We start from the raw sequence: 23,947 nt of genomic DNA, 5'->3' as shown, positions 1-23,947 counted from the left end.
GCCAGCGGTGGGGAGCCAGTGCAAATGTACCCATCCCGCTGCTAACAGATTGGCGCATGCGTAGTGGCCTGCTCAGCGCTATGCTGCTGGTCTCTTTAACGGGAATAGGCCCTAACCACTGACCTTCCATGAGATTTACACTAGTGCAATCTGTAGTACACAAAACGTAGGAGATTCACTTTGAAACACCTGCTGAAAAAAACCAGTGAGATTTACTCCTGTTTTTAAGCCAATTTGACACTTAGAATTTTTTTGGGACTATCACCCCCAACATTTTTTACCATATGAAAAGGGAGTGCAATTGGATTCTTATTGCTGGAGGCGTTGCCCCGAAGAATGCACCATTTCATGATGATTGATAATGTTAATTTCCAAGCATTGATTGAAATTTAACCAGACAACCTGACTGATCATATTAAATTGGTGATCTGATAAAGGATCATCCAGACCTGAAACGTTAGGGGCGATTCTCCAAGAAGTGCTGAATTGATGGGAAAACTGTTCTAAAGAACAAAGAACAAAGAAAATTACACCTCAGGAACAGGCCTTTCGGTCCTCCAAGCCTGCACTGACCATGCTGCCTGACTTCTGGAGACCATATCTCTCTATTCCCATCCTAATCATGTATTTGTCCACATCTATTAAAAGTCACCATCGTATCTGCTTCCACGGCCTTCCCCGGCAGTGAGTTCCAGGCACCTACCACCCTCTGTGCAAAAGACTTGCCTCAAATATCGCCTTTAAACCTTGCCCCTCACACCTTGAACCTATGCCTCCTGGTCATTGACTCTTCCACTCTGGGAAAAAGCTTCTGAATATCCATTCTGTCCATGCCCCTCATATTCTTGTAGACTTCTATCAGATCGACCCTCAGCTTCTGTCGTTCCAGTGAGAACAAATCAAATTTCTCCAACCTCCATAGCTAATGCCCTCCATGCCAGGCAATATCCAGGTAAATGTTTTCTGTACCCTCTCCAAAGCCTCTGCATTCTTCTGGTAGTGTGGTGACCAGAATTGAACACTATTTTCCAAGTGCAGCCTAACTAAGATTCTATAAAGCTGCAACATGATTTGCCAATTCTTAAACTCAATGCCTCAGCCGATGACGGCAAACATGCTGCAAGCTTTCTTGACTACCTTCTCCATCTGTGTTGCCACTTTCAATGACTTGTGTATCTGTACACCCAGATCCCTCTGCCTATCAATACTCTTAAGGGTTCTGCCATTTACTGTATATTTCCTCTCTGTATTAGACCTTTTAAATTGCATTACCTCACATTTGTCCAGATTATCTCCATCTTCCATCTTTCCGACCAATTCTCCATCCAATCTATATCCTGCTGTATCCTCTGATGGTCCTCATCGCTATTCGCAAATCCACCAATCTTTGTGTGGTCTACAAACTTACTAATCAAACCAGTTACATTTTCCTCCAAATCATTTATATATATTACAAAGAGCAAAGATCTCAGCACTGATTCCTGAGGAACGCCACTTGTCACAGCCCTCCATTCCACTGCTACCCTCTGTCTTCTGTGACCGAGCCAATTCTGTATCCACCTTGCCAGCTCAACTCTGATCCCATGCAACTTCACCTTCTGCACCCATCTGCCGTCAGGGACCTTGTCAAAGGCCTTACTGAAGTCCAAGTAGACAACATCCACTGCCCTATCCTCATTAATCATCTTCATCACTTCCTTGTGACATGAACCCATGTTCATGTTATACTATCTGCAATTTCTTCCCTTGCCTTTCTCAGTATTTTGGGATATATCCCATCAGGCCTTGGGGGCATGTCTGCCTTAATGTTTCTCAAGACCCCCCTAAACTTCCGCCTTTTTGATCTCAACATGACTCAAACTATCTATACACCCTAGATCATGACTGTTTTCTCAGTTCAACTTCGCACTTGAATCCCCCCATTCTGTGGGCAGATCACAATTGTGAATCTCGTTAAAACCCCAGGGGGTTGGGGCCTATTCACGCCAGAGTCTGACAGTTCTGGAACTCTGTGCTTGCGCAGTGGTCCCGATCTGTCAGGCTCCCCATTTGCTGGCCAGCTCAGTCACTGGCCAGCCCAGGACCCCCTCAGTGCTGCCCCTCCATAGAACATAGAACATTACAGCGCAGTACAAGCCCTTCAGCCCTCGATGTCGCACCGACCAGTGGAACCAATCTAATGGCCCTCTAACCTAAACTATTCCAATGTTAACCATATGCCTATCCACTGACCATTTGAATGCCCTTAAAGTTGGCAAGTCCACAACTGCTGCAGGAAGGCATTCCATGCCCTTACTACCCTCTGAGTAAAGAACCTACCTCTGACATCCGTCCTATAATTACCACCCCTCAATTTAAAGCTATGTCCCCTCGTGTTAGCCATCACCATCCGAAGAAAAAGTCTCTCACTATCCACCCTATCTAACCCTCTGATTATCTTGTATGCCTCAATTAGGTCACCTCTCAACTTTCTTCTTTCTAACAAAAACAACCTCAAGTACCTCAGCCTTTCCTCATAAGACCTTCCCACCATAACAGGCAACATCCTGGTAAACAACCTCTGCACTCTTTCCAATGCCTCCACATCCTTCTTATAATGCGGCAACCAGAACTGTATGCAATACTCCAAGTGCGGCCGCACCAGAGTTTTGTACAGTTGCAACATGACCTCACAGCCCCGAAATTCAATCCCTCTACCAATAAAAGCTAACACACCGTACACCTTCTTAACAACCTTATCAACCTGGGTGCCAACTTTCAGGGATCTATGCACATGTACACTGAGATCTCTCTGCTCGTCGACACTACCAAGAGTCCTTCCATTAGCCCTATATTCTGTACTCCTGTTACTCTTACCAAAGTGAATCACCTCACACTTTTCCGCATTAAACTCCATTTGCCACCTCTCAGCCCAGCCCTGCAGCTTATCTATGTCCCTCTGCAAACTGTAACATCCATCCTCACTGTCTACAGCCCCTACAGCCTGATCACGGCCCCCCAACAATTCCTGGGCCAGCCCTATCCCCCCACCCTGGAGCACCCTGATGTCCAGCCCTCTGCACCCAGCAGTGGCGATCCCTCCAGCCCTCTCACCTCGGGAGGACCCGCCCAGCTCCCCCACCCACTGACACCCCCCCCCCGCCATTCCCCAGAGTCAGACCCCCCCCTCCGGGAGGCAGGCCCCCCCCGCCCCCCCCCCCACTCACTGACAAATCACCACTCCTCCCCAACCCACCCCGTTCACTAGCCTTCTTTCTGCCCAGACCGATCCCCATGCAGAGTGGCAACAGGAACCCCACAACCCCACCCACAATAGGCTCTATCCCCTTGGCACTGCCTGATGCCGGATGGGCAGTGCCAAGGTACCCCCTGGGCATGGGCATTTTGCCAGGGGGCACAGGCTGGCACTGCCAGGGTAGCCATGCCCAGGGGCACCACCCCTGCCTCCTGGCCCCCTTGGGGGTCCCCAGTTGCCCCTCCCGCTTCATTCTGGCATAGTCTCTTGTTGGTTCCTCGAACGTGGGGAGCTACTCTTAAACTCCGCCGGAATGAAGTACTCCTGGCGGGGTGGGCGATTCAATCAGGACCAGTAAGTTCTCAATAATGAAATGCTAAACATATTTAAACTACATTAAAAAAAGATTCAAATCACTTATCTGTCTTCCTGCCAGTTTCTAGCACGGTCTGGACTCCAACTGTTCTCCAACTCTGGGAGATGTGAATGTGTTCTTGGCGCATGCGCAAATCCCAGAAAAGGGCAACCCACCAGAAAAGTTGCGGCTCGTGATGGGAGAATCGCCCCCATTAACTCTGTTTTCTTTCCACAGATGCTGTCAGACATGCTGCGATTTTACAGCATTTTCTGTTTTCACTGTATAATAAATTAGTCGTTAGTATAATTCTTAGCACATTTGAGATTATTCAGCAAGCTATCCAATCATTGAATCACATATAGGATGGAATTTTACTGCTCTACTCACCACAGAATCAGAGTGGGTAAAGGGTGGACAATGGAAATGTCCGTTGACCTTTGGTGGGATTTTACGTTTGTTGGGGTTGCGGGACAAGCAAGGCCATAAAATCCCACCCCTGATGTTTGATATTATTTTCTGAATTTGGCAAGCATGGGCTTGTTGAGCACAATGAGTACTTTACCTATTGCAAACAACCAAAGGGACATGTTGTTTGAAAAAATCTGTCATTCATTGGGATCTGTGGCCTATGTTCTTGGCAGCGCGCTAGCAAATAAGCCACATTACTATTTTGTATGGTAGGTAAAACATTTTTTGGTTTTACAGCATCCTCTAGTTAGCGGAATGTACCAAATGTGTTACAATTGCATTGTAGCAGCATGAGATGCCAAGTTTCACCTGTTGTTCAAATCTACAGCTACGGTTACAAATGCAAGTGTTTGCATTCCAGAATTTTTATTTGCTTTGTGCCTGACCCAGAAGTCCAAAAATATTGGTTAGATTTTGCAAGCAAGGCTGCACGTCTTGGCAGTCGCTGTTCAACAGCCAATTACATGCAATCTTACGACATCTAGCCAGGGAGGCAGTGGCATAGAGGTATTGTCACTGAAATATTAATCCAGAGACCTGGTGCAATGCTTTGGAACCTAAAAGTCTAATAATGACCATGAAACTATTGCCAATTGTTTTAAAATCACATCTAGTTCACTCATGCCCGTTAAGAAAGGAAGTCTGGTGTCGTTACCTGGCCTATCCTACATGTGGTTCTGAAATTCAGTTCAAGGGTAATTAGCGGATGGACAACAAATCCTGGCCCACCCAGTGATGCCCACATTCAACGAATAAAGTTTCAAAAATTAACTTAAGGAAAGCACCTGGGCCAGCTAAATGAACAGCAGAGGTGAAAAGTGAGGCTTCTAAGATGGTGTCAAGTGATGTAATGATGCCATAGTTGGTCATGGCATCCTAAAGTGTTGCCAGTCCTGCATTCACTGCAACCTGCTCTGAAACAGTCTCTGCCTGACTGTTGCCTTCTGCCAAGGAACTAGACTGAAGCTTGCAGCAGAAATGGCAATAGGAAGACCTCAGGTGGCCTCACAGTTTAGTAATACTTCACTGAAGGTTCTCCTCCAGCCTCACTCACCAGGCAAATCTGGACAAAGATTGCAGACATAGTCTGAGGTCACCCACTGAACCTCGGCACAGTGATGCAAGCAAATGGTACATTGGCATTTATCGTGAGAGGATTTGAGTACAGGAGCATGGATGTCTTGCTATAGTCATGCAAGGTTTTGGTGAGACCACACCTGAAATATTGTGTGCAGTTTTGGTTTTTTATCTGAAGAAGGATGTTATTGCTATGGAGGGAGTGCAGCAAAGGTTTACCAGACTGATTCCTGGAATAAAGGGACAGACGTACGAGAAGAAATTGAATCGATTTGGATTATATTCACTCAGTTTATAAGAATGAGGACTAGACAGGGTGGACGCAGGAAGGATATTCCCAATGGTGGGAATGTCCAGAACCAGGGATCACCAAAGAACAGTACAGCACAGCACAGGAATAGGCCCTTTGGCCCTCCAAGCCTGCGCCAATCACGTTGTCCTATCTAAACCAACTGCTTATATCCCTCTATTCCCCATTTGTTCATATGCCTATCAAGATAAGCCTTAAATATGGCCAAGGTAACTGCCTCAATCACCTCACTTGATAGTGCATTCTGGGCCCCACCACATCTTCTCCGCACATTTCCACATAATCGTTTTCCCCTTGTCTTGAACTTGTGCCCCCTTGTCATTGTTATTTCTGCCCTGGGAAAAGGCTTCTAACTGTTCACCCAATCTATACCTCTCATAACTTCTGCAGGCTTCTGCAGAAAATGCAGATGTATGGGATTGAGGGTAATCTAGGAAATTGGATCAGGAATTGGCTAGCAGATAGGAGACAGAGAGTGGTGGTTGATGGTAAATATTCGTCATGGAGTTCGGTTACGAGTGGTGTGCCTCAGGGATCTGTTTTGGGGCCACTGCTGTTTGTAATTTTTATTAATGATCTGGATGAGGGTATAGTTGGGTGGATTAGTAAATTTGCTGATGACACCAAAGTCGAAGGTGTGGTAGATTGTGAGGGTGTCATAGTTTGCAGGAAGACTTGGACAGGTTGCAGAGCTGGGCCGAGAGGTGGCGGATGGAGTTTAATGCGGAGAAGTGTGAGGTAATTCACTTTGGTAGGAATAACAGATGTGTTGAGTATAGGGCTAACGGGAGGACTTTGAATAGTGTGGATGAACAGAGGGATCTAGGTGTATGTGTACATAGATCCCTGAAAGTTGGGAATCAAGTAGATAAGGTTGTTAAGAAGGCATATGGTGTCTTGGCGTTTATTGGTAGGGGGATTGAATTTAGGAGTCGCAGCGTCATGTTGCAACTGTACACAACTCTGGTGCGGCCGCACTTGGAGTACTGAGTGCAGTTCTGGTCCCCACATTACAGGAAGGATGTGGAGGCTTTGGAGAGGGTGCAGAGGAGGTTTACCAGGATGTTGCCTGGTATGGAGGGGAGGTCCTATGAGGAGAGACTGAGAGATTTGGGGTTGTTTTCGCTGGAAAGAAGGCGGCTAAGAGGGGATCTTATTGAAACATATAAGATGATTAGAGGTTTAGATAGGGTGGACAGTGATAGCCTTTTTCCTCGGATGGAGAAAGCTAGCACGAGGGGGCATGGCTTTAAATTAAGGGGGGGTAGTTATAGGACAGATGTCAGGGGTAGGTTCTTTACCCAGAGGGTGGTGAGGGATTGGAATGTCCTGCCTGCTGCGGTTGTAAATGCGCCTAGTTTGGGGGCGTTTAAGAGATCCGTGGATAGGTTTATGGACGAAAAGGGATTGGTTTAGGTTAGTGGGTCATTGTTTTTTAACTGGTTGGCGCAACATCGTGGGCCGAAGGGCCTGTTCTGCGCTGTAATGTTCTATGTTCTATGTTGTTCTATCATGTCACTCCTCAGCCTCCATCTTTCTTGGGAGAATAATCCCATTTTATTTAATCTCTCCCCAAAGTTAATACCTCCATAACAAGCAACACCCTGGTAAACCTTTTCTGCACTCTCTCCAAAGCCTCCATGTCCTTCTGATAGAGTGGTGACAAAAATTGGACACAGGATTCCAAATGTGGCCTAACCAACAATTTATACAATTATGACATAATTTGCCAATTTTCATACTTAGTGTCTGTCCAATGAAGGCAAACATGCCATATGCTTTCTTCACCACTTTTTCCACCTGTGCTGCCACTTTTAAGGACCTGTGGACCTGTTTTCCCAGATCTCTCTGTGTGTCTATGTTCCTGATTATTCAGCCATTTATTTGATAGCTCCTGTCTGAATTGGATCTACCAGAATGCATCACCCTGCATTTCTCTGGATTAAATTCCATCTACTATTTCTCCACCCAATTTTCCAGTCTATCTGTATCGTGCTGTATTCTCTGACAATCTTCATCACTATCCACAGCTCTGCCAATCATAGTATCATCCACAAACTTGCTAATCAGACCAGCTACATTTTCTTCCAAGTCATTTATATATATTACAAACAGCAGAGGTCCCAGCACTGATATGTGCAGAACACCATTAGTTATAGACATCCATTCAGAAAACACACTTCCATGGCTATCCCCTGTCTTCCATGGCCAAGCCAGTTCTGAATCCATCTGGCTAGTTCACCCCTGATCCCATGAGATTTAATCTTTTGCACCAGCCTGCCATGAGGGACCTTGTTAGATGCCTTACTAAAGTCCATGTAAACAGCCTTCCCTCATCAGTAATATTTGTCACCTCCTCAAAAAAACTCAATTAACTTAGTGAGACATGACCTCCCATATACAAAACCATTCTGTCTGTTGCTAACAAGACCATTCAGTTCCAAATATGTATAGATCTTATTCTAAAGAATCTTCTCCAACATTTTCACTCTCACTGACGTCAAGCTCATTGGCCTATAATTACCCTGGTATTCCTTGCTACCCTTCTTAAATGACGGGACAACATTGGCCATCCTCCAATCCTCTGGTATCTCACCAGTGGCCAACGAAGAAACAAAGATTTCTGTTAGAAGCCCAGCAACTTAATTTCTTGTCTTCCTCAATAATCTGGGATAGATGCCATCTGACCCTGGGGATTCGTCTACTTTAATGTTTTTTAATTCACCTTCTTCCCTTGTAATGATGACTTGTTCTAAAGAGTTTACACACCCCTCCAAGATACCATCAATTGACATATCCCTGTCCTTTGTGAATACCGATGCAAAGTACTCATTAAGGATCTCACCCACTTCCTTTGATTCTACACATAGTTTCTCTTCTTTGTCCTTAAGGGGTCCAACTCTTTCTCTAGCTACTCACTTGTTCCTAATATATGTATAAAATGCCTTGGAATTCTCCTTAGTCTTGTCTGCCAAGGACATTTTGTAACCTCTTCTTGCCCTCTTAGCTCCTGTTTGAGCTCTTTTCTACTTTCCCTGTAATCTTCAAATGCTTCAAATGTTTTCAGTTGCCTAGACCTCATGTATGCATCCTTGTTCTTTTTGACTAGACTAACAATTTCCCTGGTCATCCATGGTTCCTGAATCCTGCCTTTCCTTTTCATAGGCACATGTCTGTCCTGCATTCTGATCAACTGCTCCTTAAAAGACTCCCACGTACCAAGTGTGGATTTGCCCTCAAACAGCCTCTCCCAAACAACAGCCTTTAAATCCTGCCAAATCTGATTGTACTTAGTCTTCCCCCATTTAGCACCTTAACGCTAGGACAACACTTGCCCTTTTCCATCAGTATCCAAAAGTTTACGGAATCACCATTGCTAGGAGGGGGTGGGCTGGACAGTGGGCTGCTCTGGGGCAGGGGCATGATGTGGAGATGCTGGTGTTGGACTGGGGTAAACACACTAAGAAGTCTTGCAACACCAGGATAAAGTCCAACAGGTGTATTTGGTAGCAGACACCACTAGCTTTCGGGGCTCTGCCCCTTCGTCAGGTGAGTGGGGAGTTCTGATCACAAACAGGGCATTTAAAGGCACACACTCAGTTTACAGAATATTGATTAGAATGCGAGTTTTTACAGTGAGGACAGCCTCAACTGGGATCTTGGTTTCATGTCATATTATTTGTAACCCCCATGACTTGTCTGGGCTTGCAACATCTCACTTACTGTCCTGTCTGGAGACAATATACATGCCTTTATGTTTAATGCTTAATGCTGTCCCCACTCACATTGTCTGCACCTTTAAGACTTGATTAGCTGTAAAGACTCGCATTCTAATCAGTATTCTGTAAACTGAGTGTGTGCCTTTCTATGCCTTGTTTGTGATCAGAACTCTCCACTCACCTGATGAAAGGGCAGAGCCCCGAAAGCTAGTGGTGTTTGCTACCAAATAAACCTGTTGGACTTTAACCTGGTGTTGTGGGGCGGGAGGTCAGGACTGACCCGGGAATTGTTATGGGAGCCACGACTGGGACATGTGGGGTGGGGGGTGGGAAGGGACTGGAGGGGCAGCACTGCAGGGGTCCTGGGCTGGCCAGCGATCTGGCCAGCAAACAGAGAGTTTGACAGATCAGGGTCATTGGTCAGACTCCAGTGTGAATAGACCCCACCTCCCCACCCCCCCCCCCCCCCGGGTTTTTAATGATATTGACAATTGTGATCTCTGCAGTGCACAGAGTGGGGAGATTTGAGTGAGAAGTTGAACTGACAAAACAGTTTTCCTGCCAATTCAGCACTTTTGGGAGAATTGCGGCCATGGTCACTGTTCGCTACATGTTCCCCCAATTCAACTTTGATGACCTGGCCAGGTTTATTATCTCAGGTCATAGTCCAAGGATACAGGGTAAACCTTTTAGGACAGAGATGAAGGGAAATTTCTTCACCTAGAGAGTGGTAAGCCCATGGAATTCACTACCACAGGAAGCAGTTGAGGCCAAAATGTTTAATGCTTTCAAGGAGTTAGGTATAGCTCTTGGGGAAAAGGGGATTAAAGGATATGGGGGGTAAGGCAGGATCAGGCTATTGAGTTGATAAGCCATGATCATAATGAATGGCAGAGCAGGCTCAAACGGCCAAATAGCCTTTTCTTACTCCATACTCTATCTTTCCATATTTCTATTTACTATTTCACTTTAGCTAGCTCTGCTTTAGTGCCCTCATAATTACCCTTATTTATGTTTAAAATACTAGTTTTGGATGCACTTTTCTCTCTGTAAAATTGAATGTAAAATTCAATCATATGTTCGCTGCTACCTAAGGGTGTCTTCATCTCATTGCACAATTCCTTATCAAGTGTGACCTACTTTTAGCAGGTTTTTTACACAGAGGGTGGTGGGTGCCTGGAACTCATTGCCGAGGGAGGTAGTGGAAGCAAATACGATTGTGACATCTTGACAAATACGTGAATAGGATGGGAATAGAGGGATGTGATCCCCGGAAGAATAGGGAGTTTTCGTTCAGTTATGCAGCATGGTCGGTGCAAGCTTGGAGGGCCAAAGGCCTGTTCCTATGCTGTAATTTTCTTTATTATTTGTTCTTTCTGGTTTTCATCAGAACATGCTTTTCCAAGAAATCATCCTCAATATTGTCTGTGAATTCTTCATCTACATTACCTTTACCCTCTGATTTTTCCAATGTATACGGATTGATTAAAATCTCCAATGATTCTTGCATACTTTTCTGATAACCCCCATTCTCTCTTTTTTTATACTCTGTCCGACATTAGTTACTATTAGGAGGCCTGTACATCACTCCCACAAGTAATTTCTCATCACAACCCGAACTGCTTCTGTATCCTGGTTTCCTAAACTTCTCTCATGTGCTAATACCATAATTAATTAACACAGCCAACCCTCCACTTGTCTGTAACTTCCTAATCTTCCTAAATGTCACATGCCCTTCAATGTTCAGATCCCAATCTATGTCATCCTGTAGCCATGTCTCTATAGTGGCTATCAACTCTGGCTAGTGACATCTTGACTCAAAGCTAAAAACTCTGCGACCAGCCTGAATGAATACGCCACTACAGTAACTGACTTCATTAGTAAGTGTGTAGAAGACTGTGTGCCAAAGAAGCAAATCTGTGTGTCCCCCAACTGGAACTCATGGATGAACAGGGATATTCACTGCTTGCTGAAGTCCAGGTCTGAGGCATTCAAGTCAGACAACACAAGAAAGCGAGATACGATCTAAGGAGATCCATCAAAGGTGCCAAAAGACAGTACCGGACCAAGCTAGAATCCCAGGCTAGCCACACCAATGATGGCAAAGTCTGTAAGACATAGTAGGCTACAAGATGAAGGCATGTAAAATCACTGGCTCTAATGCACTCTTCCCCGATGAGCTCAGTGCATTCTATGCCCGTTTTGAGCAAGAGGTTAGTGAGAGCATGTCCTCCACCCTGGAAGCCCTGGCTGAACCGGTACCTGGGAGTCACCATTGCAGATGTCAAAGCAACCTTCTTGAAAGTCAACCCACAGAAAGTGACTGGCCCGGATAGGGTACCCGGCTGAGCATACAGACCCTGTGCAGATCAGCTGGCGCGGGTATTCACAGACATCTTCAACCTCTCTTTCCAACAATCTGAGGTCCCTATCTGCTTCAAGAAGATGACCGTCATCCCGGTATCTAAGATAAACCGAGCAGCGTGCCTTAATGATTATCGGCCGGTGGCTATGACATCTATCATTATGAAGTGCTTCGAAAGGCTGGTCATGGCACGAATCAATTCCAGCCTCCTTGACTACTGGATCCACTCCAGTTTGCCTACTGCTGCAACAGGTCCACAGCAGATGCCATTTCCCTGGCCCTGCACTCAACCTGGAACACCTCGATAACAAGAACACCTATGTCAGAGTCCTATTTATTGACAATAGCTCAGCTTTCAACACTATTATTCCCAAGAAACTCATCTCCAAACTCTATGACCTGGGTCTTCCTATGCGACAAGTCCTGAATTTCCTAACTCACAGACCACAATCAGTAAGGATAGGAAACAATACCCCCTCCACGATCATCCTTAACAAGGGTGCCCCACAAGGTTGTGTTTTCAATCCCCTCTTATACTCCTTACACATCTATGACTGCGTGGCCAAAGTCTTGTCCAATTCAATTTTCAAGTTTGCTGACGATACCACCGTAGTGGGTCGGGTCTCAAACAATGACAAGACAGAGTACAGGAATGAGAAAGAGAATCTGGTGAACTGGTGCGGCAACAACAATCTCTCCCTCAATGTCAACAAAACAAAGGAGATTGTCATAGATTTCAAAAAGCATAAAGGAGAGCATGTCCCTGTCTACATCAACAGGAATGAAGTAGAAAGGGGTGAGAGCTTCAAGTTTTTAGTGTCCAGGTCACCAACAACCTGTCCTGGTCCCCCCATGCTGACACTATTGTTAAGAAAGCCCACCAATGCCTCTACTTTCTCAGAAGACTAAGGAAATTTAGCATGTTAGCTATGACTCTCACCAACTTTTAGAAATGCAACGTAGAATGCATTCTTTCTGATTATGTCACAGCTTGGTATAGCTCCTGCTCTGTGCAAGACGGCAAGGAACAACGAAAGGTTGTGAATGTAGCCCAATTCTTCACGCAAATCAGCCTCCCATCTATTGACTCTGCCTGCACTTCCCACTGCCTCAGCAAAGCAGCTCACACACTCCGGACATTCTCTCTTCCATAAGAACATAAGAACATAAGAAATAGGAGCAGGAGTAGGCCATCTAGCCCTTCTAGCCTGCCCCGCCATTCAATAAGATCATGGCTGATCTGTCGTGGCTCAGTTCCACTTTCCCGCCCTCTCCCCATAACCCTTAATCCCCTTGCCTATCAAAAACCTATCAACCCGCGTCTTAAATATATTTAGCGAGGCAGCCTCCACCACTTCAACGGGCAGAGAATTCCAGAGATTCACTACCCTTTGAGTGAAGAAGTTTCTCCTCAACTCCATTCTAAACTGCCCCCACCTTTATCTTGAGGCTGTGCCCTCTAGTCCTACTGTCCTTTCTGAGCGGGAAGAGCCTCTCCACCTCTATCCTATCCATCCCATTCATCATATGTCTCAATGAGATCTCCCCTCATTCTTCTAAACTCTAACAAGTACAAGCCTAGTTTATTCAGCCTCTCCTCATAGTTCAACCCCCTCAACTCCACCTTCTTTCTTTGGGAAAATGATACAAAAATCTGAGATCATGTACCAACCGACTCAAGAATAGCTTCTTCCCTGCTACTGTCAGACATTTGAATGACTTACCTTGCATTAAGTTGATCTTTCTCTACACCCTAGCTAGACTGTAACACTACATTCTGCACTTTCTTGTTTCCTTCCCGAATGGTATGTTTTGTCTGTATAGTGCGCAAGAAACAATGCTTTTCACTGTATGTTAATACATGTGACGATAATAAATCAAATCAAATTCATATCGCACTTATTAATTTCTAAATGCACCATCAGTTGATCTTTTTTGTTTTGAATGCTCTGTGCTTTTAGATACAGACCTCTTAATTTTGTCCTTTATTATTCTTGTATTATCTGTTGATTTATTCTTAACTTTCTACTCTCTGTCACTTCCTGTCATTATCTCTTTATCATTTTCCATATTAGTACCTTTCTCCCGTGCTTTGTCTCCACTCTTCGTTTTATTACATCTTCCAAAATTTGATCCCTTATCCCCACTAAGACCATAAGATACAAGAGCAGAAGTAGGCCATTCAGCCCATTGAGCCTGCTTTGCCATTTTACTCAACCTCTAGAAAAACTCCTCCATACCTTGGATCAACCAGCCTTTGAGCCACATTGTCAAATTTTCTAACATTATTTGTACTATGTCAGTTTGCACATGGTTCAGGTAATAATCATCCATAAATGTTTACCTTTGAGGTTCTGCTTCTTTGGATGGAACTTTCCCCTCCCTGCTGCAAGTTTTGTAACAGTGGCCCACCATTGACGAGTGACTGTATCTTCTGGCTCTGTGAATGTCAATAGCTTTTTCTGTGGCTTGCACCCTCCAGATCTGGAAAACCCATGATGTGGTTTGCCAGTAGCAGGATTGGAAGGCTCTGCTGTTGGGAAGGGCCAGAACATTTTGGCTTTAATTGGGTGATTATGCAGAACCTCCTTCCTCACCTTGCCTATGTTGTTGGGCTGTGACCACTGGATCCTCCCCCTCAAACCATTAGTTCCTCTCCAACCCTGAGAAGATGTCCTGAACTTTGGTACCAAGCAGGTAACATAGCTGTTTGGACTCTCAGTCCTTGCTACCGAGAGCAGTGTCAATCACTATACTGTGCTCTACTGCCACTACATTCTTTTGTGCTTCTCTGACTTGAAATAAAGACACAAGGAAGCAATGGTAAACTTATTACTTGACTTCAGTTGTATTGCAGTTGAGGTATTGTACAGTCTTGGGTGCTACGTATTAGGTCAGGCATAAAAACAAGCCTCACTGTAAGGCAGGATCGACTTATTGATGCTTGTTTCTCACTTTAGCACTTTACATAGAACACTACAGCACAAACAGGCCCTTCGGTCCACAAGTTGCGCCAATCATATCCATACCTACCAGGCCTATGTATAACTCTCAATCCCATTAAATCCCATGTACTCATCCAGAAGTCTCTTAAAAGACCCCAGCGAGTTCACCTCTACCACCACTGATGGCAGCCGATTCCACTCACTCATCATCCTCTGAATGAAAAACTTACCCCTGACATCTCCTCTGTACCTGCTCCCCAGTACCATAAGCCTGCGTCCTCTCAGAGCGACCATTTCAGCCCTGGGAAATAGCCTCTGAGAATCCACCCTATCTATACTTCTCAACATTTTATAAACCTCTATCAGGTCGCCTCTCAATCTTCATCTCTCCAGGGAGAACAGTCCTAGCTCCCTCAAACTATCTTCATAAGGCATACCTCCCAATCCAGGCAACATCCTTGTAAATCTCCTCTGCACCCTCTCAATAGCTTCCACATCCTTCTTGTAGTGAGGCGACCAGAACTGCGCACAGTACTCCAAGTGGGGCCTGACAAGGGTCTTATAAAGTTTCAGCATTACCTCCCAACTCCTAAACTCAATCCCTCGGTTAATTAAGGCTAGCACACCATATGCCTTTTTGACCACATCTTCCACCTGCGAGGCCGATTTAAGAGTCCAATGGACCCGGACCCCAAGGTCCTTCTCCTCCTCAACACTGCTAAGACTCCTACCCTTGATATTGTACTCCTTCATCCCACTGGACCTGCCAAAATGGACCACTACACATTTATCCGCTTTGAAGTCCATCTGCCACTTCTCCACCCAGTCTTGCATCCTATCTATGTCTCGCTGCAACTTCTGACATCCCTCCAGACTATCCACAACACCACCAACCTGCGTGTCGTCGGCAAACTTCCTAACCCATCCCTCCACCTCCTCATCCAGGTCACTTATGAAAATGACAAACAGCAAGGGTCCTAGAACAGATCCCTGGGGCACTCCACTGGTGACCAACCTCCATGCAGAAAAAGACCCATCCACAACCGCTCTCTGTCTTCTGCAGGCAAGCCAGTTCTGGATCCACAAGGCAACAGCCCCTTGGATCCCATGCCCTCTCATCTTTTCAAAAAGTCTTGCACGGGGGACCTTATCAAACGCCTTGCTGAAGTCCATGTAAACCACATCCACCGCTCTTCCTTCGTCAATGTGTTCATACACATTTTCAAAGAACTCAACTAGGCTCGTAAGGCACATCCTGCCCTTGACAAAGCCGTACTGACTATTTCTGATCATACTAAACTTCTCTAAATGTTCATAAATCCTATTCCTCAGTGTCCTGTCCATCAACTTACCAACCACTGAGGTCAGACTCACCGGTTGGTAATTTCCTGGGCTATCTCTGTTCCCTTTCTTGAAAATAGGAACCACATCCGTAATCCTCCAATCCTCCAGAACCTCTCCTGTCTCCATCGATGACGCAAAGATCATCGCCAGGGGCTCTGCAATCTCTTCCCTCACCTCCCACAGTAACCTGGGGTACATCCCATCCGGTCCCGGCGACTTATCTATCTTGATAGAATTTAAAAGTTCCAACACATCCTCTTTCTTAAGGTCCACATACTCAATCTTTTCAATCCAGAAGACTTTGATTCCACCAAGTTTGGAATATCTTTCCAGCATTTCTAATATAATCCCGATTACCCTTTAGTATGATGGTTTTCCACAACTGGTTGAATTTTAGTACCACATTGGTGGCATGCCCATGGATTCAGTAAAATATTCTCTCTTGTGTTCTATCATGATCAGAAGATCTTTTGTGCTGTCTTTTCATTTCCGAGAGAATTTGTTCACTTCGTTGCTTGATCTAGTAAAATGTAACCAATTAACAGCATACTTCTGGTAATATTGCTTGAGCATTCAATCTGCATTGTTTTTAAGCAATCCTCATGCACTAACACTTCCAGCCAGCAGGCAAATTAAAGTTCAACATTTGTGCCTTTAATTTCAAAACAAGACAAATACTTTAGCTTCTATTTCAGCTGAATATATTTAACTCAACCTTTACAGTAAGAATAATTTCACCTCGACAATGTATTTGCCACAAGATTACCAGCTTGTACAATATTTAATTTATGAGTGGAGTAGTGAATAATTTTAGTCAGAAAGTATTCAGAGTTCTTTTTTTTTCATTAATATTATGGAACACTTAATTCCTAGAATGTTCAAGGCATCTCTGAAGGCCAGCTTACAAGAATTCTGGATATCGTCGATTCTGACAGGGAAGAAAAATCAAAAGCATTTCCAGACTTTTTCCTCTTCCGTGAAAGCTTGTCACGCAAGGTTGAGGATACGATTAAAGGAAAAGACAATCTTTGTCATTTAAAAAGTAAGACTTGTTGTATCCTGTACCTTAACTTTTTTCCTACAGTGAATATGAAAAAATGTTGGATTTTTTGCAGTACAAAGAATATGCAAGTTATGTGCATAGGTTATGAGGATTAGTGGGATAAATATATGAAGTTAGGGCAGAGGATGGGCCTTGGTAAGATGCTATCTCAGAGAATTGGTGCAAACGTGATGGAACGATTGGTCTTCTTCTGCACTGTAGTGATTCTGTTCTATTATGTTACAGTGAATCTGAATGTTTAATTACTATTTTGATTCAACGACTTCAAAAACACTTAATTCTTTTGAAATTTTTAATTGTTAGTTTATTCAAATAGATTCTAAGGAAAGGAGATGTATGATGCATGTCAGATGGGAGAAGTCAAATACTTGAGTGGGGAAGTGAAGAGGAAAATATGACTAACAAAGTGAGAATATGAGAAAGCGATTAGGCCTCACCTCTGTTCTGATTTTACCCTCCCCCAGAAAGCACATGTAACATGTAACCAGAACGGACACCAGGTTCGGACTTTTCCCAGAACAAAAGTGAGTGTAAGAAGTAAAAGTAAAGTTTATTTATTAATAACAAGTAGGCTTACATTGACACTGCAATGAAGTTACTATGAAAATCCCCAACTCGCCACACTCTGGCACCTGTTCAGGTACACTGAAGGAGAATTTAGCATGGTTAATGCACCCAACCAATATGCCTTTCAGACTGTTGGCGGAAACCAGTGAACCTAGAGGAAATCCCCACAGACACGGGGAGAACGTGCAAACTTCACACATTGACCCAAGCCAGGAATCGAACCCAGGTCCCTGGCATTGTGAGGCAGCAGTGCTAACCATTGTACCACATTGCTGCCCCATTAGTGTCATTACAGTGAGAAAACAGTCTCTCAGAAAATGGTCTCTCAGGTATGCTCCACACTACAATTGTCCCACAGTCAGTCACTCTTTTAGAGAGTGGAGTTTTGTGTTAGTACTGAGGGGGGAAGCTGGGTGAACACACCACCGAGCCTGGCTTCAGAGTGCTTGAGCATTGTTTTGCAAGTGTGCCCAGATCTCTCAGTACACTGGGAGACCCCTTCCTCTGCCATGGACATCAGGATCCCTCTCCCCAACTCTTAGCAGCATGTTCCCCTATCCCCTCCCTGACATGGGTCGCCGAAATAGGGCCCTCACAATGAGTTCCCCATCATGTCCCCCGACATGCCCCCATCATATCTCTCGACAAACACCTATCATGTCCCCCGATATGCTCCTATTATACCCCCGACATGCTCCCTTTATGACCCCATTATGTCCCCCAACATGGTCCCATCATGTCCTCTGACATGCCCCCAACATGTCCCCTGACATGCCCCCATTACGTCCCCTGACCTGCTCCCATCATGTCCCCGATATGCCCCCATCATGTTCCCCGACATGCCCCCATCATGTCGTCTGATGCCCCCATCATGTCCCCTGACATGCCCCCATCACATCATCCAACATGCCCTCGATGATGACCCGCGACATGGACCCCCATCATGATCCACCCCTGCATGAAACCCCCTGCACAACCCTGCTGTCACATAGCCCTCCCATCAGACACCCCCTGCATAGTCCCCATCAGATCTGCTTCTGCCCCGCACTGCTCCCTTATCATGGCCCCATTCAGGCTCAGCCCCCATAGATGAAGAAGGCCAGTTGGGCATTTGAGTCTGCACCAACTCTCTGAAACAGCACCCCACCTAAGCTCACACCTCTCCATATCCCCTTAACCACCGCACCCACCCCTCCAACCCCCACATCTACCTAACCTACACATCTTGCTACATAGAGGGGCAATTTAGCAAGGCCAATCAGCCTAACCTACTTATCTCTGGACTGTGGGGGAAAACCAAAGCACCTGGAGGAAATTCACAAAGAAATAGAGAAAACATACAAACTCCACATGGTCACCCAAGGCCAGAATAGAACCCAGGTCCTTGGCATTGTGAGGCAGCAGTGCTAAGCACTGTGCCATCATGCCACCCTACAAATGGCAGTTAATATAAAAAGAAACCTAAAAAATCTTCCACCTACTTGTAATATTCAGCAGATTTTTTTTATTCATTCAAAGAATGTGGGCTTCATTGGTTAGGCCAGAATCCATTGCTCATCCTTAATTGCCCTTGAGAAGGTAGTGAACCTTCTTCTTGAACCGCTGCAGTCCATGAGGTGTAGGTTTATCCACAGTGCTGTTTGGGAGGGAGATCTAGGATCTTGACCAGTGACAGTAAGGGAACAATTACATATTTTTGAGTCAGGGTGGCAAGTGGCGAACTTGCAGATGGTGATGCTCCTATCTATCCATTGCCTTATTCTTCTAAATAGTAATGATTCTGGATTTGGAAGATGCTGTTTAAGGAGCCTTGGCTCCTGCAGTGCATTTTGTAGATGGTACACAATGCTACTATTCTGCACCAGTCATGAAGGGAGTGAATATGTAAATAGAGAATGCCAATCAAAAAGGCTACTTTGTCCTGGATGGTGTCATAAGAACATAAGAAATAGGAGCAGGAGTAGGCCATCTAGCCCTTCGAGCCTGCCCCGCCATTCAACAAGATCATGGCTGATCTGAAGTGGATCAGTTCCACTTTCCAGCTTTCTCTCCAGAACCCTTAATTCCCTTGTCTATCAGAAACCTATCTACCCATGACTTAAATATATTCAGCGAGGTAGCCTCCACCACTTCAATGGGCAGAGAATTTCAGAGACTCACCACCCTTTGAGTGAAGAAGTTCCTCCTCAACTCCGATCTAAACTGCCCCACCCTTATCTTGAGGCTGTGCCCTCTAGTTCTGCTATCTTTTCTAAGTGGGAAGAATCTATCTCTGCCCTATCTAGCCCCTTCATTATCTTATATGTCTCTATAAGATCCCCCCTCAGCCTTCTAAACTCCAACGAGTACAGACCCAGTCTATTCAATCTCTCCTCATAAGCTAGCCCCCTCATCTCCGGTATCAGCCTAGTGAACCTTCTCTGCACTCCCTCCAAGGCCAATATATCCTTTTGCAAATGCAGCGACCAAAACTGCACACAGTACTCCAGTTGCGGCCTCACCAGTGCCCTGTACAGTTGCAGCAAGACCTCCTTGCTTTTATATTCTATCCCCCTCGCAAACTTCTTGAGAAACCCCTGACAAACTTCTTGAGTGTTGTTGGAACTGTATTCATCCAGGCAGTGTGATGGAAGGTTGCTGCCTTGTCCCTTGTATATTGTGGACAGGCTCTGGGAGCCTCTTAAGAGGTAAGTGACTTGCCATTGTCTCTCACCTGCTCTTTTAGTCACAATATTTATATGGCTCGTCCAGCTGTGTTTTCAATCAAAGGTGACCCCCAGAAGGTTAATTGTGGGGCTTCACAATTGAATGTCAAAGAGTGATGGTTAGATTCTCTCTTGTTGGAGATGACCATTGTCTAGCACTTGTATGGTACAAATGTTACTTGCCACTTGTCAGCCCAAGCCTGGATATTGTTGAGATATTGCTGCATTTGATCATAGATTGCTTCAGTATCCGAAGAGTCACAAATGGTGCTAAACATTGTGCAATCATCAGCGAACATCTCCACTTCTGACCTTATGATGAAAGGAAGGTTAATAATGAAGATTGTTGGGCCTAGGTCACTACACTGAGGACCTTGAGGGAAATATCCCCACCTCTCAGGAACTCCTGCAGTGACGTCCTGGAGCTGAAATGATTGACCTCCAACAACCACAGCCATCTTCCTTTGAGTGAGGTTTGACTCCAAACAGTGGATGGCTTTTCCCCTGATTCCCATTGAGTCCAGTTTTGTTAGGGCTCCTTAATTACACACTAATTCAAATGCAGGTTTGAAAATGAGGATAGTTGCTCTCAGCCCATCTGTAAACTTCAGCCCCTTTGTTGACTTTTGAACCTCAAGGCTACAATGTGGGCAGAACCTCAGTGACCCTGACAAAGTGCAAAGTGAGCATTAGTGAGTAAGTTATTGCTGAGTAAATACTATTGATGACCCCCTTCCATCATTTTACTCATGATTGGGAATAAATCAATGGCAGTTATTTGAATGGGTTGGATTTATCCTGTTTTTTGTGTACAGGTCATGATGTGGAGATTCTGGCGCTGGACTGGGGTAAACACAGTAAGAAGTCTCACAACACCAGGTTAAAGTCCAACAAGTTTATTAGATAGTAAACCCACAAGCTTTTGGAACGCTGTTCCTTCGTCAGGTGAGTGGAACGTTCTGATCAGAAACAGGGCATATAAAGGCACACACAGTTTACAGAATACTGATTAGAATGTGAGTCTTTACAGCTAATCTGCTATTCAAGTCTTAAAGGTGCTGACAATGTGAGTCGAGGTAGCATTAAGCATAGGTTAAAGAGATGTATATTGTCTCCAGACAGGATAGTAAGTGAGATGTTGCAAGTTCAGGCAAGTCATTGGGTTACAGATAGTGTGACATGAACCGAAGAGCCCAGTTGAGGCCGTCCTCATGTGTGCGGAACTTGGCTATCAGTCTCTGCTCAGCGACTCTGCACTGTTGTGTATCGTGAAGGCTGTCTTGGAGAATGCTTACTCGAAGATCAGAGCCGAATGCCCGTGACCGCTGAAGTGTTCGCCAACAGGAAAGGAACAGTCTTGCCTGGTGATTGTCGAGCAGTATTCATTCATCCGTTGTCGCAGCATCTGCATGGTCTCCCCAATGTACCATGCCTTGGGACATACTTTCCTGCAGTGTATCAGGTAGATACGACAACGGATGAATGAACACCGCTCGACAATCACCAGGCAAGACTGTTCTCTTCCTGTTGGCGAACACTTCACGGTCACGCGCATTCGGCCTCTGATCTTCAGGTAAACGTTCTCCAAGGTGGCCTTCATGACAATATGACAGCGCACAGTTGCTGAGCAGAAACTGATAGCCAAGTTCCACACACACGAGGACGGCCTCAACCGGGATCTTCCGTTCATGTCACACTATCTGTAACCCAATGATTTGCCTGAACTTGCAACATCTCACTTGCTGTCCTGTCTGGAGACAATACACATCTTTTTAACCTATGCTTAATGCTACCTCCACTCACATTGTCTGCACTTTTAAGACTTGAATAGCAGATTAGCTGTAAAAACTCGCATTCGAATCAGTATTCTGTAAACTGTGTGTGCCTTTATATGCCCTGTTTCTGATCAGAACTTTCCACTCACCTGATGAAGGAACAGCGTTCCGAAACCTTGTGGGTTTACTATCTAATAAACTTGTTGGACTTTAACCTGGTGTTGTGAGACTTCTCCTTGCATACAGGACAGGCAAGAGCAGAACTGGCAACTCAAGGCTGGGGTATAGGATCTTTAGATGAGACACAGAAGGATGTAAGTGGCGTCGCATTATTAATTAAGCAGTTAATTACTGCAATAAGGAGAAATGATATCTTGGAAGGGTCTTCAAAGACGGCTTTGTAGTCCAAACTCAGGAATATAAAAGGGACAACCACATTACTGGGAATGTATTATACGCCCCCAAAGAGTCAGCACCAAATAAAGGAGCAGATATGGAGACAATTCATTGTGGTTCATAAGAATAATAAACCAGATAATTATACTAGGGGACTTCAACTTCCCTAACATAAATTGGGAGAGGATTTAGAGGGGCAGATTTCTTGAAATGTATTCAGGGAGATTTTGTATTGATATATAGTTGAGCTATGAGGAGAGGCTGAATAAACTGGGCTTGTACTCGTTAGAGTTTAGAAGAATGAGAGGAGATCTCATTGAGACGTATAAGATGATGAATGGGATGGATAGGATAGAGGTGGAAAGACTCTTCCCGCTCAAAAAAGACAATAGGACTAGGGGGCACAGCCTCAAGATAAAAGGGGGGCGGTTTAGAACGGAGTTGAGGAGGAACTTCTTCACTCAAAGGGTGGTGAATCTCTGGAATTCTCTGCCCGTTGAAGTGGTGGAGGCTGCCTCGCTAAATATTTTTAAGACGCGGGTTGATGGGTTTTTGATAGGAGAGGGGATTAAGGGTTATGGGGAGAGGGCGGGAAAGTGGAACTGAGCAGCGACAGATCAGCCACGATCTTATTGAATGGCGGGGCAGGCTCGAAGGGCTGGATGGCCTACTCCTGCTCCTATTTCTTATGTTCTTATGTTCTTATAGAAAGCCCAACAAGGGATGGAGCAGTGCTGGATCTGGTTTTGGGGAACAAAGCCAGACAAGTATTTAATGTGCCACTGGGGGAACATTTCAGCAATAATGATGTCAACACAGAAAAGTTCAAATTTTGTTATGAACAAGAAGAAAGATGACTTGCAAAAGATGGCTTTGGATTGGGGAAAGGCGGAGTTTATTTAAGTAAGGCAGGACTTGGCCAAAGTTGACTGGAAAAGCTTCTTGCAGAAAAGTCTATATCAGAGCAGTTGGGGCATTCAGAAAGGATTGAGGGAGAATACAGGGCAATCATGTTTTGTATAAGGGGAAATGTAGGAGTAATAAATTCAGGGAACCCTGGATGTCTAGGACAATTCAGGACTGGATAAAGAAGAAGAGAAAGACTTTTAGCTAGTCCAAAATGGATTAATTCAGCTGAGGCCCAGGAGGGATATAGGAAGTGGAAGAGAGAACGTAGAAAACATTCAGAAGAGCAAAAAGGGAGAATGAGAAAGGACTTGCAAACAAGATTAGGGAGAATCCTAAGACATTTTATAAATACATTAAAGGAAACAGGTTAACTGGGAAAGAGTAGGGCCCATTAAAGAAAAAGGGTGCAATCTTTGTGGTCTTCACTCAGGAAAAGGAGAACGTAGGTACGGAATTCAGGAAAAGGGACTGTGAGGACCTTGCACAGTTTGACATAGGAAATGAGGAGGTTTGATGGGTTTAGAAATGGACCAATCCCCAGGCCCAGATGAATTGCATACCAGGCTGCTGTGGGAGGCAAGGCAGGAAACTGCAGTAGCTCTGACACAAATATTTAATTCCTCACTGGCCACAGGAGAAATGCCAGAGGACTGGAGGTTGGCTTCTTTTCAAGAAGGATGGTAGAGATGAACCAGGTGCACCTCACATCAG

The 23,947-nt window shown here is 44.9% G+C and overlaps 1 protein-coding gene across 1 annotated transcript in view; it reads left to right on the top strand.

Annotated features, from left to right (window-relative positions):
* Positions 1-23,947, top strand: part of LOC145349481 (cilium assembly protein DZIP1-like) — a 390,694-nt gene that overhangs the window by 310,408 nt on the left and 56,339 nt on the right. Inside the window, exon 13 of the mRNA XM_080198019.1 lies at positions 16,695-16,863. Within this exon, the coding sequence (XP_080054145.1) occupies positions 16,695-16,863 (169 nt within the window). The remainder of the gene's footprint in view (positions 1-16,694; positions 16,864-23,947) is intronic.

This window comes from Carcharhinus amblyrhynchos, chromosome 10 (genome assembly GCF_965287045.1).
Source record: "Carcharhinus amblyrhynchos chromosome 10, sCarAmb.v2.hapA, whole genome shotgun sequence".
Lineage (NCBI taxonomy): Eukaryota > Metazoa > Chordata > Chondrichthyes > Carcharhiniformes > Carcharhinidae > Carcharhinus > Carcharhinus amblyrhynchos.
The sequence above is the reverse complement of the archived record's forward strand: the minus strand, read 5'-3'. Positions and strand labels throughout refer to the sequence as shown.